This window comes from Mastacembelus armatus, chromosome 23 (genome assembly GCF_900324485.2).
Source record: "Mastacembelus armatus chromosome 23, fMasArm1.2, whole genome shotgun sequence".
Classification (NCBI taxonomy): domain Eukaryota; kingdom Metazoa; phylum Chordata; class Actinopteri; order Synbranchiformes; family Mastacembelidae; genus Mastacembelus; species Mastacembelus armatus.
This window is the reverse complement of record NC_046655.1, coordinates 5,069,743-5,088,782: the sequence shown is the minus strand read 5'-3', so window position 1 is coordinate 5,088,782 and position 19,040 is coordinate 5,069,743. Positions and strand designations below refer to the sequence as shown.

The 19,040-nt window shown below is 43.2% G+C and overlaps 1 protein-coding gene across 1 annotated transcript; it reads right to left on the bottom strand.

The window, feature by feature from the left end:
• Positions 1–405: 405 nt before the first annotated feature.
• lrig3 (leucine-rich repeats and immunoglobulin-like domains 3) lies at positions 406–18,682 on the bottom strand. Its single transcript, XM_026327296.2, has 19 exons — positions 18,213–18,682; positions 13,949–14,020; positions 13,766–13,840; positions 8,459–8,593; positions 8,117–8,260; positions 7,645–7,788; positions 7,409–7,552; positions 6,180–6,323; positions 4,973–5,053; positions 4,807–4,878; positions 4,238–4,309; positions 3,647–3,810; positions 2,975–3,310; positions 2,593–2,874; positions 2,026–2,502; positions 1,724–1,882; positions 1,493–1,633; positions 1,106–1,354; positions 406–1,019 (listed from the first exon to the last, which is right to left on the bottom strand). The coding sequence occupies exons 1-19, from the start codon at positions 18,407–18,409 to the stop codon at positions 772–774; spliced, it is 3,336 nt and encodes a 1,111-aa protein (XP_026183081.1). The 5' UTR covers positions 18,410–18,682; the 3' UTR covers positions 406–771.
• Positions 18,683–19,040: the final 358 nt, after the last annotated feature.

Here is a 19,040-nt window from a genome sequence, read left to right as displayed (position 1 = left end):
CACGTTAAGAAACCAAAGGACCGGGGGCAAATAAACAGGGAAATTCTTCTATACTATTAGGATCCATTTGCTACTGTTTTACGTATGTTCACATACAATATAATTATTTATAATTGTTATTTTTAAATAATGTTGAGAGGGGCACCTTTATTTCAGGGGTAAAGGGCGGAGGCTTAAGTCCCTAAAGACCCCACTCCATGCATTCCAGCTGAAGACAGACCAACACCAGCCTTGGAGGTCTGTGGTTCTGCTCTACAAGCCAGAGTTTTAAGACCCACCACCAGCACTGCCTCTTCTGAATCTGTAATACATGTCTTGCAGGATGAAGACAGTAAAATCATTGAAGACTCCTAGTCCCTTAAGTGAATGTAGCAGCACACATTAAGGTGTTTTTATTGTCTACATATGTGCAAAACATTGCTTCATTCAAAGCTGGAATAACTGAATAGGCAGGACCGCAAAATACTCATACACAAAAAGTAAGCAAAAATATTGAAATCTGTTTATGTACAATTTACAAAATATAATAAACTTTATATAAAAATGCATATATTCATCTGTATCATTTAAATGCCGTGTCAAAGAACAGCTGTTTATGTGCTCCCTGTCATCTCCGTAGGAGCATTTAAAATCGTCCTTTACATTCATTTGTTGCTTATTTGAGGAGTCCTTTATTGTGAAAGTGTTTATTCAGTGAGGTAGAAATTTTTTTGGTCATCCTCTTCATGAAAAACAAGTTGCTCTTGTTTTTCAGGAGCTCAGTTACTCAGGCTAAGTGCTCACTCTGCACTGTGGGATGGGATCAGTCCTGCTGCTATTGTCAAACGGCTGTTCATAAACACTGTTACTCTGCTCTGACACCGAGTCCCTGCCCAGGCTGTTCTCTTCGTGTTCTGAATCAGTGTCCGGAGCAGCATAGGGGTTTTCGTGCAGAGCTATTCCATTTTGCATTGCCAGTGATGGGCCGAATCCCGTGCACAGGTCCTGCTGAGGCCTCCAGGGAGTTTTCCCAAAAGTTCCTGAGTGAGAAATGTGAGAGAGGAGGTCAGGTTCAAGCATGGACAAAACTTGGAAAGCTGGAAAAACAGAACAAGTTATGACCTACCCATGAAGGTGTTGTAGGGGGAGAGACACTCCTGAGGTCTCCCACAGTCATTCATATCACCCTCCTCCACAGGCTGCTGGCGCTCATTCTGGGAGGATCCTTGATGAAGACTGGCATTGGGAAGCTGCATTAGGACAGTGGAAGAGCAAAGGTCAAAATGCTCAGACAGGAAGTAGTCCCTCCTTTTAGAGCTGGCCAGGCTGCCGCTGTAGGAGTCAATGCAGACGGGTCTTTGGTCGATGGAGCAGCCTGAAGATGACAAATGGAAATTATTAGCTACTTTAGGAATAATTAGGTATAATGTCCTGGATCAATAACAGTCTCACAGTATTGTGGTAAGATAATGATCAAGAGAACATTTCCATTTGTCAGGAAATTTGGACAGACCTGTGAAGATTTCTGAAGGGTCAGTGGAGTACGTGATGTCTCGGCGAAGCAGCGAGCCTATTGGACCTTGGTAATGGCAGAGCAGAGGATCAATGGCTGCCTCCATGTCTGCTTCACTTCCAGTATCCAGCTGACAAAGACCTGCATGTGTGAAGGAACGGCATGTGAGAAAAATGTGATGCAGCAAGATGATTACATTTTAGGTCAAAAATGAAAGGGCAGGTGGTTTACCGTTCATGTCTCTAGCCTGCAGGTAGAAGCCACTGATTGAAGACGCCATGTACTGATGGCTGCTGCCGCTCTCAGACGGGATGTAGCCATCTTGTCGGTCAGCCAGCGTGCCCTGTGAGGACAGGTAGCTTGGGATGTCAGCAGGCAGGTTGGTCTCGTCTGGAATATGAAGACATCAAGTCAGGTCACACAAAAACTGTTATTTTTACACTTCACACATGCCAACCATGGTCAAAGAAGAGTAAAACTGGCAGCTTGGAGGAGGTTGAGAACTCCATCCAGTAAAGCCATCATGGACTCACCTGTGTTGGTGACGCTGCAGTCCTCATTGCGTCGACGGGTGTGGTAGATAATGACCACCCAAACTAGCGAAGTACCAACCACACAGCACACCACTGCTATGATGACGATGCCCACTGTCGTCCACCCGTCATCATCTGATCCTGCCCCACCGACCACGCCCACCCCAATGCTGCCCTGCATGCCAGGGTCACAGTTGGGGTTTGATATGACCGCCAGCCGAATGTTGCCTCGCTCTGTGCCCAGTGTATTGGACATTTCACAGGTGTATTTCCCTGCATCAGCTTCAGCAGCATCAACAATGATGAGGAGTTGGTTGGCAGCTGCAAAGAAGTGACGCTCGGTCACTATCAAGGGGCTGTCGTCTTTGGTCCAGTTGAGCCTTGGGGGTGGGCTACCCCCAGCGATGCACTGAAGGACGGCGGTCTCACCCTTGGCCACTGTTCGATCCACGAGGGGCCGCAGAAAGGAGGGTGTTTCTGCAAGAGGGAGGAGGCACCAAAATAAATTAGTGTTTCAAGAAACCAGAGTTTAGCATTCCTTTACCCATCATTCAGTCCATTTCTCACCTAGAACAGTCAACGTAGCATTTGCAGAAATGGCCCCAGCTGTGTTTTGAGCTGTGCAGCTATATACACCGATATCCTCTGTCTTGACATCTACAATGAAAAAGACATCATCCTCCGGCATGACATGCATGCGACGTTCACGGGCGGCAGGAAAGTCAGTGCCACCGTCTTTTTGCCAGGCAATCTGAGGAGTAGGGTGACCCTCAGCAGCACATTCCAATCTGGCTGTAGCCCCAGCTCGAATACTGAGGTCCATGGGCATCTTGACGAAAGAAGGGAGCACTAAAAATGGAAAGTATGAATTTACATCATTTATTAAAGACATGATAGCTATAAGCTATAGATACATGCCCAAAAATGGTTTCTCCCTGCCCTAACTTACTGTTGACAGTGAGCCTGGCTTTGGTGGAATAGGATGATCCAAAGTGGTTGGAGATGACACACTGATATTTTCCTTCGTTGGAGAATTCCACATTACGAAGCTGCAGGGTAGTTGTATACTCCGTTACCTCTGTCTCACCTCCTGCGCCTCCCTGAACCCGCAGGTGAGCCTGGTTATGGATCTCTGCGTCGTTCAGGACCTCGTTGTCTTTTTTCCAGGCAAAGGTCATAGGGGAGTCACTGGAGCTGGCCGCCGAGCAGATGAATGTCACGTTGGCGCCCTTAAGGGCCGACTGCGTCTCTGGCTGCACAGTGATCTGAGGCTTTGGGAAGTCATCTGGGCAAAAAAACCAAAAAAAAAAAAAACAGGTACCATTATAAATTGCCATATAATCTAGTCTTCATTAAGTTCCTGTCTATGAGAAGGGAAAAAACTGAATTTTTTCCTACTTAGTTTTTCCTGACAGTAATCAGGAAAGCTGAAAACCTAGTACATTTCCAATATGGACTCTCCATAAGAACCATTAGCTTGTCCAGGATTTGAGGAGGAAAATAATGAACAATCTGGGTCAGTGTATAAATGGAAAACCTTCCTTGGATAAATGACTCTTTCTGAGACATTACAGTATGCATGTGTAAAGGTGCTACACCGACTGAATGCATCATCGCTCACCACACACAAACTCCTCCTGGCTGATGGCGAACACGCTCCTGCCCTTCAGCATCTGCGGGTGGGCGCAGATGGCATTGACACAGGACTGGAAGGTTTGTTCTGCCACCCAGACGGGAAGCCACTTCAGCTGGCAGTCGCACAGCAGGCTGGAGGTGTTGAGGCACCTGTACGGGGGAAGATACCAGAAGCGTTTAACAGTTGGTTTCTGTGATTTTACTCTCAAATAGTTCATAAAGTTCAAACTTAAGCTCAAGATAAAACTTTTTTGCACAACTGTTTCTTAATCACCTCATTTAACCAACCAGGCTTACTCTAACAATAATATTCCCATGTGAACAATGCTCAACACAGTACATAAGAAATGTATAAGTAATTTGTCTAACAATAAGTCAAAATCATTTAGAAAAAATGTAAAGATTCCTTTGCATTGCTTGTCAGTAGAAAGTGTACCATTAGTGGAAGGAGACAAAAGGAAACAACTGCTGTTTGTTGCTGACTTTCCCAGCAGACTATAATGAGTTTCACCTGGTGTTGTGTCCCAAGAACCAAACCCTAACTGAAGCTGAAGCCTTTAAACATGATCACACTTACAGCTCCTGCAGGTTCTTCATCTGGGAGAAGGCGTTCGCTTGGATGGACATGATTGCGTTATTGCTTAAATCTCTGAGGAGAAAAGAGAAAATAAATTAGAACTGGTGAGATCTTCCCAGAAAGATGGCAGCTTTGTCTGCCAATATCAGCCTTATGGGGGGAAGGCTACAGAAACTTCAATTGAGTGAAAAAAAAAAAAAAGAAGGTCTGGGCTCCAGAACAATGAAGCCAGGGCAGCAGTTTGCTGTGTTAATCAAGAGAGGCCCAACACTGGGCTGCTTTTAGCTCTGGCAAAGACTGGGAAAAAACTCTAATTAGAATCAAATGCAGCTGTTTTACACTCACACACAGTTCTCTCTGCTCGCCTCTGTGATCGATATAGTTTGGCACACATGTTAACATACTAACAGCAGAGTTTTTTCTTGATTCCACATCAAAGAGTAGGAATGGGAGAAGACAGTTTGGGTGTATGGAACTAACAAACAATCCTGTGTCTCAGTGTGATTCACTCTGTTTAGCTTACAGCTCGAACTGTTGGAAACAATCAGTGAAACACGAGGCCAACTCACAGGTGCTGCAACGCATCCAGGCCGGAGAAAGACTTCTTGGTCACCGAGCGGATCTGGTTCCCCTGCAGAAATCTGTAAAAAAATTACATACGTCTGATCAATTTCAACCCTCACTTTTTCTCCCTGACCTTATTTGTTGGTGTGTTCCACTGAGTCATGAGCTCACAGTTTTTTCAGCTTGTCCAAGGCAGAGAAAGGCCCATTCATGTCTTCAATGGTCCAGGAGATTTCGTTATTCTGCAGATCCCTTCAATAAGAAACAAAGACAGGCTGCATTGTAAAAATTCCACACCCAGAAAACGACTGCACTTGCCATGTTAATAAAAGCTTATGCGGCTTTGCATTGTGACTTTAAAGTTGTATTCACAGAGGCTCAGTGCCTTCCAGGAAGTCTGTGGCACTTTCTAAAATCGTGTTTAAATCTATGGCTTTTCTGTGTTGTACAGGAAACAGTTCCACAGTGACGCAAAACCTCATTCACTACCTCCACTCCACTTGCTAACTCCATCTCTACAAGGAAAGCCCTGGTTCTATCAAACTCTGGCTGCTGAAAAAAAAAAAAATATGGTGATGTTTATCCTGTTACAGGCGGAAAAATGCAGCAACTAAATTCAAAGTTTTGGAGCACAAACATCAGTAAAAGCCAAAAATTTCTAAGATAAATTGCTTCCTTTGATCCCTCTCCGTTACTCCAATGCTTTCAAACAGTTAACTTTCCTCCTCAGCGTGCCTGGTTATGGCTGATTTAGACTGAGGAAGGGTGTGTGTATTGTGTGTATGTGTGAATGTTAGTGTGTGTGTGTGTGTGTGTGTGTGTCGGTGGGTGTCGGTGGGTGGGGGTGGGTGGGGGTTGCAGCCCCGAAGCAAAGTCCACCTAGCAGCACACCTGCCCTACACTGACCTCAGCAGCAAAGTTCACATTTGATTCCACTTAAAAGAATCCCAACCAGGGGAAATGTTATGGAGCCCCTCTGTGGGAAAGTGGGGGATGGGTGGATGTGGGTGTGGGTGTGCGAGTGGAGGATTGGGAGAGGTCTGGGGGGAGGGTGTTGAGCTTGGGTTTTTGTGTGTGTGTGTGTGTGTGTGTGTGTGTGTGTGTGTGTGTGTGTGTGTGTGTGTGTGTGTGTGGAGAGACCTCCATACTGTAATCTATCTCACGTCGCCAAAACAAATCAGGCAGAGGATTGATGGTGGGGGTAGTATAAAGAGGATGGGACAGGCAAAAACAAAAGTTAAGATTTAATATGATGTGTTGACTGAATGAATACATGTATCACTGCTGCTGCAGCTTGGATAAGTCATCAACATTACAACACCGATTTTAAATGGTGGTAGAAACAAACCAAAAAAGTCCTAATAAAAGTTTTACTCACAGCATCTGCAGGTTGGAGAGGCCACGGAAAGCTCCGTCTGCGATGAAGCTAACACGATTGTTTCCGATGTGGAGCTCATCTAGGAGGCTGAGACCTACAAAACTGGATTCCTCCAGTCTGGACAGGTGGTTGGAGGATAGGTTGCTGTAGAGAGAGACACAGAATAAAACAAGAAGAGGTGGTTAAATACATCATAACTAACCTCAAGAACAAAGGTTTTCCAAAGTCACATTAAAAACTCCTTAATTGAATTTAATGGTGCTGCTGCAGAATCATATAATCTACCAATGACATCAGCATATTCAGGACAATAGTGGACAAGAAATTAGGCAGCTGTGTGTAATAGGCTATACGCTGTATTGTTTCATGGTTTCATATTTATTCAATTACCACACTTCAAGCCTTGGAAATAGGAAAAAAATGTCCTCATGTTTCGGGACATGTATATCTGCACAATCTGTGATTTCATTTCAAGATAACTTATACTTGTGTGAGTTTTTGAAAATCTAATTTAGCAACAAGCCAGAAATCGTGAAATTCTAGGCAAGCTGTTTTTTAAGTAAACTCAGATGGGAACACATCAGATAGGTGGGCACGTTCCCAGCCAACAGGCGGACTGTTTACTCTCAGGTTCATGTGATAAGAGCAAGAGAAACAGGGGATAAAAGAACAACAACCGATCTATGAGCTAAAAAAAAAAAAAAAAAAGCTCCAGACACTCAAAAACAGAACTGACTGCTGCTGTAAACAACAGCCACAACAAAGGAAATTTAATCTGTTTCCAGGAATATGTGTTGATGTGCGGGAAGTCACTGATGTTGTGAGGGTAATGTAGTATTTCATGAGAGAAAAAAAAACTGGAACTAGTTGTGGAATTTTCAACAGGAAAATTAAGTGCCACTTCCGGAGGCCAATGTTTTGGCTCAAGTGATAGCAGAGCAGAAAAGAGGCAAAGCTGTGTGAAGTATGTTGGCAGCATTGTAAGGTTGGCAATGACTGGCAGGGGATAAGAGATTTTGTGTGTGTGTGCGTGTGTGTGTGTGTTGGTGACAGGAGGAACTACAGTGTGAGGACTGGCAGGCAGGAGTGCCAGAGAGGAGGAAAGGGCACTGCAGAGAAGTGTTGGGAGTTCAGAGTGTGAGCAGAAAGTGAGTAGGGAATAATGAGAGGGAGGTCGGGGGTGGGTACAGAGGGAGTGGGGAGAAATTAGCAAAAAAAGGTGGACTCACAGCTCACTGAGTTTCTGGCAGAATTCCCAGGCATCAGGTTGGATCCTGCTGATGGTATTGTGGCTGAGGTGGAGCTGCTGCAGAGTCAGCAGGCCGTACAGCCAGCCCTTACTCACCTCCGTCAGGTTGTTGTAGTCTAACTGCCTGCACATCCACACACACACAATCACAGAGTAAGATCTTACACTAAATTTAAGCCATGGTGGAAGAGCAAGACGTGATGGTAAGTTCCTTACAGGACTTCCATGTTGCTGAGTCCCCAGAAAGCTCCATCCATCAGGCGGCTGAGGCTGTTTCTCTGCATCTTCAGGGATCGAAGAGCATGTAGGCCATGGAACGTCAGGCCCTCCACCCTGCGAACCCGGTTTCTGCTCAGCTCTCTGAAACACATGCTCAGTGTCAGACCACAAGGACAGAAAACTACCCTAGCATTTCCCCATATGCTTCCACTGTTGTCAGTATTACCTAAGGGTGTCCAAAAATGAACCATTATTTAGTTTAGGGAATCTAACATTCATGCTTTATGTATTTTATCATGGTTTATATATGTCCATATTATATGTGCATATTCTGTGTTTTACCAAAAAAAAAAAGCCAAATTGAGATGAACTGAAGTTGAAATTGAGGTATGTATGCATGCACAATAAAGGTTTTTATAATTTACCCCTAATTGTGATATTTCTTAAATAAAGTAAAAAGTAAACTTACAGATGTTGGAGGTTAGGCAGCTGGAAGATCTTGGCTGGGATGGTGGACAGGCGGTTGCGGTTGAGCCGGAGAACCTGCAGAGTACTGGACAGGTTGGTGAAACAGCCTGTCTCCAACGACGAGATACGATTGTTGTTGAGGAACCTGAGACATAAAGTGCAAGTTTAGCTTGAAATATAAAAAGACAAGAAAATCTGCAGTAAAACCTTATTAACCATCAGATTTAAGCTACTGATACAGACGTTTTTGCATTAGATCAAAAATTCACCTTCAGACACATAATTCACCTTCAGACACATAATTAACCAATTAGAAATGCACATCTGTGGTGGTAACACTCACAAATTCTTGAGAGGCAGAGCGGGGAAGGAATTGGCCTTTATATCCACGAGGTTGTTGTTGCTGAGGTCGAGCGTTTCCAGAGCGAGGAAGGGCCTGAGCTGCCCCACAGAGATCCTGGTGATCCTGTTGTTTGCTCTGAAAATACAAACAACCAGCTCTCCAATAAATGACAAAAATACTGTGTATTTGACTAGTGGTGCACACCAGTTTCATGTTTCCAGATATACAAACAGCCCAGTCCCTCAATTAGCCCGTGGCATTAAAAAACGACTCTCTCATGTGCTGGAAAGCTAAAACTTACCACCCAGTGTGAAACTCTCTGTCACTGTTCTTTTTTTTTTTTTTTGCTGATGATACATGAATATTTCATAAATTCTTCAGTATGATCAAGGGTGCTGCTATTCACACCAGATCCAAACAACCTTTGGTTTAGAGATGTGTTATTTTGTTTATAAGGTAATTACTAACAAGGTATTTAAAAAAGCAACCTGCCAATTACTTGGCTGATGAATACCATTCCCTCAGTGAAAGCATGCCTTGGCAGAGGCCAGCAATTTCCTGAGCTGCACGCCTCCTAAATTGCAGTGCAGGGACTGCTCAGTTATAAACAGAGCCTGTACAGTGCCCTCTTTGTGTATGAGGCTCTGCAGCAGAGAGAGAGTGAAGGGTGGGGGGGGTCAGGAATTCCCTCCAGTGCACCAGACTACAGCCCTTGTTTTCATGGAGATGGTTACAGTCCCCTTCCAGCGACACCTTACTGACCACAGACCTGTTGGGTTTTCTGTTTTGTTTTCACAGAACCACTTGCACAAAGAAGGACCACAGGACAGTTTTAAAATGTAGCTTTCCTTTAGGATGAGCTGTCAATGATATTTCCATTTTAAGACTATTTGATAAAAAAAGTCAAATTTTATTTCTAATGTGTATCACTTTGAAAATAGGTTGTTTTTAGGACTCCTGTTGAGGTATTATGACCTCTCTAACCTTTGCTCCTACAGACACTGCTGTTCGGTCTGGTCCTGATCTCAGATTTTACACTCATCTTGTCCACCTCTGGCAGAAACATCACAGCATCATGCTGCTGCGAAAGCTATCAGCTTTTCAAAATGCCGTGTGGGACAACCATGACCCATTCTCTGCACAGAAGGTGTAGCACCTTTAGGTAATCTTCCGATTCAAACACACAGACGGGAAGATCACTCGTCAACACATATCCAAGATGGATGGCAGCCCGCACAGTCTGGTGGGACTGTGGGGTAATACTGGAACAAAACCCACCAGAGCATATCTTTGGCACAGCACCAAGTTTGACTCAAGCCCTAAGCACAGACAGCAGCTGGGGGTTGGCAGGATGAGGGTCAGGGGCAGAAGCTAATAAGGGCATCAACCTTCCTCAAAGATTTTATGATGCACTGAAACAAGTGGATGGATTTCAACATTATCAAATCATTGATGGAAATCTCATATTCTTAAATTATTACATGGAGTTTGGTATATGAGCACAGCCCAGGCAGCATGACTGTGCACAGCACAAAGTCCAAAGTCGATGTAAAAGTTTTTTCATGTCTGTAAATATTTTCCTTACACGGGCTATACAGCCCTAACATCACAAATACTCAAAACATTTTTCAAATTTCTTCAGTGTACAGCCACTACAGTACTACAGGCTATGGTAAAATACATCAGCTCATTGTTGACTATAAAAATGGCACAGGCAGCTCTTTTGTTTGGAGATTTGCAAAGGGCTTTCCATGCACCACAGCCCCCAGGTCTCAAACAAAAGCATTGCACACCACCTGTAGCTCAGTTTTCATGTTCCCCTGACTGGTCGCTGACTGAAGGAGGGCTGCCCGGAGAGAGAAAACCAGTCTTTCCAGTTTCTCTCTGAGGGAAAGTAAAGCCGTGGAAAGGGGAAGGAGTTGGGTGCATGTTTCCTGGCTGAGGATGAGGAGATGGACCCTGAAGTTTGGCTGCTGGCTGGCTCGTTATTTCATATTCATATCAGCCATCTCAGAATCACATCTGGCTCATTTTGCAGAAATATCATCTGCAGTGCACCCACGAATTCAACAATAAACTTTGGGCCCAATCTTCAACATCTGCACTGTCACTCAGTGAGCGCACCTGTGTCTTCTCCACACACAAACAAAGCGAGCATTGTGCGCTTTAATGAAACACACACATACAAATTTGTTCATCCAATTACGATCAGGTAACATGATTACGGACTCATTACAACTGAGGCTGCAGGGCTCTGCTTCTCTTAGAGTAAGTCAATGGAAGGTCAACCATGTGTCAATAACCACCTGAGGTATGTGTACTCGCTATTAAACTGATGCAAATATGATGTTGTGCTGATCCTATCACAGCCAGACAGATTTATTCCTAGGAATTCAACTTACTTTCAATTTATAATCCTCATCTGCATGTTTCCAAACTTTCTAAGAACTCATGAACTGCTGGTGTAACAAGTTATTATTACAGGCCTATTACATCAACACATACCTGACAGCAGTCCACAGTAGTTTTGGCTTCATTTACCATCAAACTGACCACATTTAAACACTGAACAATTTTGTTGTTAAGTTGTTGTTGTCCACTGAGCAGCAACTAATTCTGTTAATGTGGGAAAGTCTTTGGAAAGTTGCTTCGTCAAAAACGGTCTCGCACATACTGTAGATCGTGTGTGTGCGTGTGTGTGTGTGTGTGGTATTTCCTATTGGAAAATGAACAGAGTTTTGAAAAGCCATCTGATGACTCCCTCTCTCTGCAGTGGCGCCTGTAATGAAAACCAGGACCGAGTTTGCTGTAGAGACGCCATATTAAACTCTGCACATATCTCACTCAGATGGCTGATCATCTTGAGACATTGGCTCTCTGTTGGAACGGAGAGAGGCACGGATCGTGTTAACATATAAACTGAAGAACCTTCACACAAAATGACAGGGGAGTTGTAAAATTCTTGCTGTCTTTGTGCATTGCCTACAGTACTTCAAAAATTAAATTACATATGTCATTTAAGTTCATCAGATCATGCAAAAAGCTGCTTGAAACTAGTACTGAAACAACTAAAACGAATAATACCATGAATCAATCAAACTAGAAAAACAGTGTTGGGTAATGACTGTACTGTGAATTGCTTTGGTTACTGTTTGTAAGTCTCATCTTCCTCAAGTTTCCCTTTCGTCAGAGGGATACCCAGAGGTCCACCTCCTTACATACCTAATCAGACCTGAAATCTCCAGGTCATTTGTTAAACCCCCTGAACACAGGCAGGGGATTTAGTGGCGGTGGGGTTTACCCCCTCCATAAATTCCTGGGAAATTGTTCAATTAATTAAGATGATCACGACTCAATTACTACCAGCTGCAGGGTTATTGCCGTTTGTTTTTACTCGGAGCTGCAGGGTCAAAGAAGTCGACGAGAGCTGCCGCTATGTCTGACTGGCTGTTTGAATAAGTGGTATTTGATACCCTGAGGTCTTTTTTTTCTTTACTGCCCTCCCAGATCCAAGAAACTGAAGGAGGGAGAGAAATTCTGGAAAAATTGTTCCACTGGAAGGAGGGGAGAAAAAAAAAAAAAAAAAAAAAAAAAAAATCACACTATGTCATCTAATCTCAGGAATGAGCGACCAGTGCTATGTGTGAAGTGTGAATTTCAGTTTCTTCATAAGTTTACTCAAGCTGCAGCTTAGCAAAACAGCAACTTTGAAAAAAAAAAACCCAAAAACTAAAACACAGTATAAATATGAATGTCGGCCCTATCTTTTTTATTAATGATCAGGACCTTAGCCCTTTTTGGACAATATTTGTACAACTTTCATTCTCAAGGGAGTTTGTACACTTCTCTGGAGTTATTTATGTTCTACTCTTAAAAGTTCTCTATTTACAAAAAAAATCAAACGGTGTAGTATTGATTTGGAACGTGTAAAGGCAGAGTTTACACGGATGACACAACTTCGGGTAAACCAAAATGAACAACATCCTGACATCAAATAAAGAAATTATGGCTTGGAGAAAGTGTGGAATTTTAAAAGTGAACTCAGGAACTCAGCTTTCTAACCCAGAGCTGCTCAAGGGTACTTGGACAGCAGTTGTGGTAGATCAGCCTGTGACCTCTTCCAACCATTAAGGGAAGAATGCAGCCACTCACCACCAGGTGTTTTTTTTTTTTGTATATGGAACAAATAAAGAAAAATTAGAATGTTTTTTTACTTGGGCGAGGATACCAAATCTGATTCATTTTCCAATCCAAATCAAAGCCACTACATGCAGGGGGAAAACTTTCAATGGTTCGGCCTCAAATAATGCAGTCACTACCTACTTCTAAGGTGAATGGGGACTGCTTTAACTAAAAAGAGCATCCCGTTCATCTTCTTCGGCTGAAACTTATAGCTGAAGGTGACACTCCTACACTAAACGTGCAAATAAAGTGTTGAAGGCTGACAGCTGCACACCCTGCGGCTGCAGCAGAGCGTCATGTTGAGGCTTGATGAGGAATATGCCTCATCTAGCCAGGAGACAGATACATTCTTCCACAATAACTTCACGTCGCTTGGTTTGGGAGAGGTATGCCACAGAAAGCAAATAAAATTGTTGAGGTTTCACATATTAATATCTGGTGTTGTTCCGAAAGCACGTATTGCACAACAAGTTGTGTCTGGTTGAAGACTAAACAGGATGAAATATGCCAAAGTCAGACAGTTTTCAGTGAGTTTATCAGCAGGAGTGAACTCAGACTCACAGCATCAAATCAGATAAGGTTATATTAAATTGCTTCTTTAAGGTGACAGACCAAAACACTATCAAATTCCAGGCACTAAATGAAACGTCCTTGTGTTCAGATTAACCTCCATTCATTTCCGAGTCCCATAATGGGCAGCACAGAACCACGTAATCCTTTTATTTTAGCTCAAAACAGAAAAATCAGCACCAAATTTGGATTCCTGTCAATTTCACATGACGAATTTTCTTTCTGTCCAACATTACGTCACTGCCTCCAGGGTAAAAATACACCAACTGCAGCGAAAGCCACTAAACAAAACATTTCCATTTCTGTTGATGGCATTTGTCTTCAAACATGTGACCTGTCTGGGGCTGGGTGCCATGTCTCCGACTGCCCTGTCTGGGAACTAGCTCAACCAAAAGGGTTGCTCTCTAGAGGGAAGGAGGGGGGTGGGGGCACTTCCCAGCTCACTGCTTTAACCAGCAATGACAACTCTGGCGGAGGATTACTCTCCCAAGTGGGCAGAAACTCTCAGGAGAGTCCAGAGAGGTGTAAATCAAAACAAAGAAGGATTTTACTTACAGACTGAGCGTCGTGATGTTTGAAGCGGAAGGGCCCAAATCAGGTACCGCCTCCAGTTCATTGTGGTTCAGCTTTCTGTATACAATGACAAAGACAAATAGTTTATAACATGTATAACAGTGACACTGTTGGGAAGATCATATGTTTGCTCTAGAAAGTGCTAAAAACACAGGACATACTTACATTTCCCTTAGATGTTGTAGTTTGGAAAACAAAGTGCTGTCAAGCACCTGTAATTTGTTATGGCTCAGGTCCCTGTGAAGGAAAAAAAAAAAAGGCAAAAAGTAAGAGAAAAGTATACACCATGGGCCAGATTTTTCAAATGCTGCAGTCCTCTATTTGGACCCACACTGCAAACATAATTACATACCAATTCTCTGTGTTATTGTGCTGTAACACTGTGAACAGAGGAAGCACATCAAAGAGAAGGAGTCGTAATTAAACTGCAAGGCTGTAAGACCATAGGTGGTGAAATGAAACGGCACGTTCAGAATCACATACTGCAAAAAACGGGACAACTCATGACGAAGTCTGAGTTTCAGATGTAACCCACAGTCACCAAGTCCCGTTAAGAACTGTCCTAATTTCCAACTGTTTACCATTGCATCTAATTTTAACTGATTATCTGGGGTTGATATTGATTTTGAACATTAGTTTGTCTCAGACTGAATTGATTCTTCATGCATAACATCTAAAAAGCAGCTGAAAAATTTCCAAAACAAACTGCCCCCCCCACCTACAAAAAAAAAAAAAAAAAAAAAGTCTTAAAAGTTAAAGGTCTGGTGTTGGATTTCCACCCGTTCTTTATAACACAGAAGAGAAAGTCTATGCCAAAACATCTCACTTCACATCCAGGCCTCTGCTGAGAAGCAGAGCCAAAACAGACAAGCTGAGAAGTTATTGTGAGGCGAGACTCTTTCTGTGTGCTCAAAGGAGGCCGAAACCTGGCAAGGGAAGTCGATAAAATGCTGGAGTTGAGGTTTTGGCACCAGCCAAGGCTCAGTGCAAACCTCTTTTTTCTGGTGTCTGGACTTGTATTAATCACATTTCCATTTTAACTTTAATATTTACAAACCGACAAACCAAACCTAACAGCTAAAACATGTATGTTCTTTGATATGTAGCTTATTTCTGTGTGTCTTTTAGAGCCATTGATTAGTCATTTAGAGGGCCGTGTATGTAGATTGATTATAGCCTATTTTAACCATGAGTACGGCTTAAGTAGCTCTGGTCCATGTCTCAATTCTGTCTGAGCCCAGGCTGGATCTGGCCCTGACTCAGACTCCGCTGAGCCTGCTCTTGGACTCAAGTGAAGCAGTCCTGGCTCCAGGTCACAGGCTGTGAGACCTGTCTGTTTGCTGCCTGTTTTGAAAAGACGCCTGAATACCAGCTCAAGGAGCCTGGCAAACAGAGCCTCATGCACCATAAACCCATGGAGTTATTGAGGCTGCTGCGCACGATCAACGCCGTGGTGCCAGACACTTTTTACACCCCCTCACCCTCAACCCCTCCTCCGCCTTACCTCCCTCATCTGGAATCCATCAAGGAGCTCCAGGAGGAGGGGAAGAGCCGAACAACTGGTAATGCATTCACAATGCCGGGAAGAACAAGAGGGACGCCTTTCATACGTCTGAAACACCCCTGTCGAATTTTCTGGGGTCTGTTTTTGTTCTTTGGTGGAAACTTTCATGAACCACTCAACCAGAGTTTTACTTGCCTTGCCAAAGCAGCCCCCCGCCCCCTCCATCTTTTCTTTCCAGCCATGCAGCTGCGTGTTGTTGTTGTTGTTGTTGTAGTCCCAGTGCTGGGGGCCATATGGGAAAGGTGTCCTATCATACTCCCTAGATAAACCCTGAGTAGCCCTAACACTTCCACTTCCCTCACAAAGCAGGCTCTGAGCGCAGAGAGATAACACACAGTGCTGCGTACAGGCTTCAGCCTGTATCTGCCGGGTCCTGTGAAAACGTAGCGAACATCATCCTTATCAGTGACTGAAAAGTAGATGATGAACTACACTTTAGGCTGAAAGAGCTGCCATTAATACTTTGAGATTAGGATAACAATGAAAAACAGCAGCAAAGGATGGAGCCAAAGGGCCAAACATCAGTTAGCCAAATAGCAGATTAAAGACAGAAGAGCATAGTTTGGTAATAATAGAAATATATGTGGTACTAATGGCTTTTGTGAGTTAGCAAAGTCAGTGTGATGACCTGTAGCTTGTTAGCTTAAAACTAGCTGCCTTCTTAAAGGTCAAAAGTTAATGTATATTAGGATTAGCTACAGTTAACTCTATTAGCATTAGCTAATATGCAAAGTGCTGTAATTCCTAACATTATCAATTCCCTTTAGTATTATTAGATTATATTTTTATATTATATAACCCCCCTGGTTTGCTCAAGACAGTAAGTTTACCTGGTCAAACAAATGTGGTTCTCTAGCTGAAAAAAAAAATGAAAAACACTAATTTCTCCAAAGACTGTCTATATCAACCTGAGAACAGCTTATATCACCATTTTCAAACAGGATATAGTGTCCGTGTGTGATTTAGTGTGTGGGTCCAAGTACTGGAATTAAACAGTGCCCTTAATACAGACTTTAATAAAAACAGAGCACTTGGACTGCTCATACCTAAAATCCACTTTAACCTGTACACAGAGAATTAATGGAACTTGGCCAAATAAATTTAGTTCTTTAGCTCCAAAAGCCTCAATTTTCTCTAGTAATCGTATGTAAAAGTCTCAAGATTTATTTCCCCTCCACAAAGATATTATTATTGGTGTAGTTTTTTGTGATTCATTGTGATTTTTTTTTTTTTACCTTGATGTACATAAAACAACATAAACCTTTTACCATGCCAAAGTGTTAAACTCTAAGTTTTATTTGTATTCCTGTGAAAAGCCATTAAGCCTTGGGTCTACTTTCCCCACGACAACCTCCCAGATATTCAGGACTTAATCTCATCGCTCCTTCTCCCTCCTACTTTCTCCTTCCCCCGTCTTCTTTCTGAGAGTTCGTTTCAAACTAATCCTACACGCTCCGCCTTAATCAGTACCATCACTGGCCCTGGAGTTGCTAATTCAGCAGAAATAATGGGGTGCTGGAAAACAAAGGGTCGGCCAGTTTAAGGGGTTTAAGATGTGCTGGAGAGCCACTCGTAAATTAGCATGCCAGAGTGAAAAGAATTTTTCCCCCCATGTGGAACTTTTTTTTTTTTTCATTTTCTTTGGGAGGCTGGTCTTGGTTATGAGGCTCAGGCTTGGTCTGTTTTCTCTGGCAACGTCAAGTTTCCAGACCAGCACATTTTAGAAAGAGAAAAACTAAACTCAACAGCAGGGTAACAGCTCCGATCAGACACTGAAACAAGCACCATAACACACAGCGCAATAAAAATCAAGAACTCCAACTTATCTCAGGGCAATAAAAACCCAGTACGGACGATTATCTGCTGAGAAGAAGACACTGAGCAACATGCCATGTTTTCAGCTCCAGCAGGCTTCAGGCCGAGATCAGCCTCATCTCAATTTATGGGGCCAAACAGGAGAGTAATGCGGATTTGACTTCAGGAGGCAGTCCAAGGCTGCACACAGACTGCATGTGATTTATGACTTTATGTCTTTGAAGACCTCCATGTCTGTGGAGCTGAAACCTGAACACTGAACCAACTTCAATCGCTGTGGATGTAACCACACTATCAAACCAGTACAAAGGCTGCAGATGTCTACCAGTTACAACTGTGTTTAATATGGGAGACCTGGTAGAAAAACCTAATAACCATCATCTACACTGTTGTTATCATTGCTCCTATTTCTACCAGCATTACTATTGCTACTGTCTGTATGTGCTGCAACTACAATCACTCACCTGGAAGCCTTTTTTAATGAAATGCCTGCACTGGGGGCATTTGTTCCTGGTTATTTACACTTTAACAAAGAGCTTTGGGTCTGACAATGGCACATTGATGTGTAAAACACAGAAGGCCTGTTAGCTTTCAGACATGCTGCTTTAAGGAACACAATACATAAAACTTACTGACACATAAATAGTTGAATGCCTGGGTGTTATGTAGGATCAGTGAGGTCAGGTAAGACTTTCTGATACTCCAGAAGAGGAACTTTCTTTCATTTCTGTTAATTCATTAAAAAAAAAGAAAAAGCTTTGCAGAAAGTTTGCTGACTGGACCAGACTAGAGAGAAATAAGGGCCAGTGTAAATCAAAGCAAAGCAAAGTCAATCAAGTGACTTTCTCCTGCAGCACCATACTCCTTATGTGGTTTACGACCCAATCTGTTTTCACTACGACAGGAATGTGGACCATCCCATCTGCACTGAAGGAACCTCAGCCTATTTACTCCTCAAGGCTCAGAGGTGTGAAAGGATATTACAGTTATTAACCAATACATGGAAGTAATATGACAAATAAAAAGGTACATGGAGGCTCTTTAACTCACAGCTGAACTGTCCATTCCGGGATCGTGTTGGGAATTTGGCCCCTTTTCAGCCGACTGCAGTCCACAAGCTCCCCGGAGCACACGCAGGGTAGGGGGCACGTTCCTGTGTTAGCACCAGATCCATGTTGGAGCCTCAAAAACAGCAGCAAAACCACGACAAACTTTGCCAAACTGCCACACTGCGTAAAGGGACGCATTTTTTTTTCTGGCCACACGAGAGAACACCCCCTCTTTAGTTTTGTCTTCAGCAGAAGCGCAGCCAATCCAAAGAGTGAGAATTCACCAAAAATATCCCAAATCTGCTGCTGTTTATCACCGCGATCGATCCTTATATCCAATCCCTCGTTGTTGTGAGGATCGCAGACAGAAAATGAAAAAGAAAAAAGCTCTTCTTAAACCTGCCCATTCCTGTGGAGAAACTTTTCTGCCGTGCGCCTCGCTGCTACTGTTGAACCAACTTGTGCTGTGCAGGATCCCCACAGCGCAGCGTGAGCGCACACCAGAGGTATGTGGGCGGGAGGGCCCGCAGGGGTGCCTGGGAAATGTAGTCAGTGCTGCGGCCTCTAAATCCTGCAAATTACAGAGTAGTTTTAGCACAAAGTCAGGGCACTTTTGGTTGAACTGGGTGTTTTGAAATATATATGTTATAGCTCAGGGTGGATTCAGTTGTATTTTTGTTAACATGTTCAATCCACTATATTTCAGAAATGATTTGTACTTTGTATTTGTACTATTTGTAATTCATGTAGTAATTCTCAATTTAAGTGGCTTCAAATTGCCTATTCATGCAAATCCACCATGTGAGGCTCTGTAGACATAGAGCGCCTT

Bases quoted from the DNA above. Each gene is read 5' to 3' on its own strand.
- lrig3 (XM_026327296.2), bottom strand. From the start codon at position 18,409: ATGCGTCCCTTTACGCAGTGTGGCAGTTTGGCAAAGTTTGTCGTGGTT. The intron at 5,054-6,179 runs GTGAGTAAAACT...TTCTTATTGAAG, and splicing joins CTCTCCAACCTGCAGATGCT to GGATCTGCAGAATAACGAAA. The intron at 1,634-1,723 runs GTAAACCACCTG...TCACACATGCAG, and splicing joins GCAGGCTAGAGACATGAACG to GTCTTTGTCAGCTGGATACT.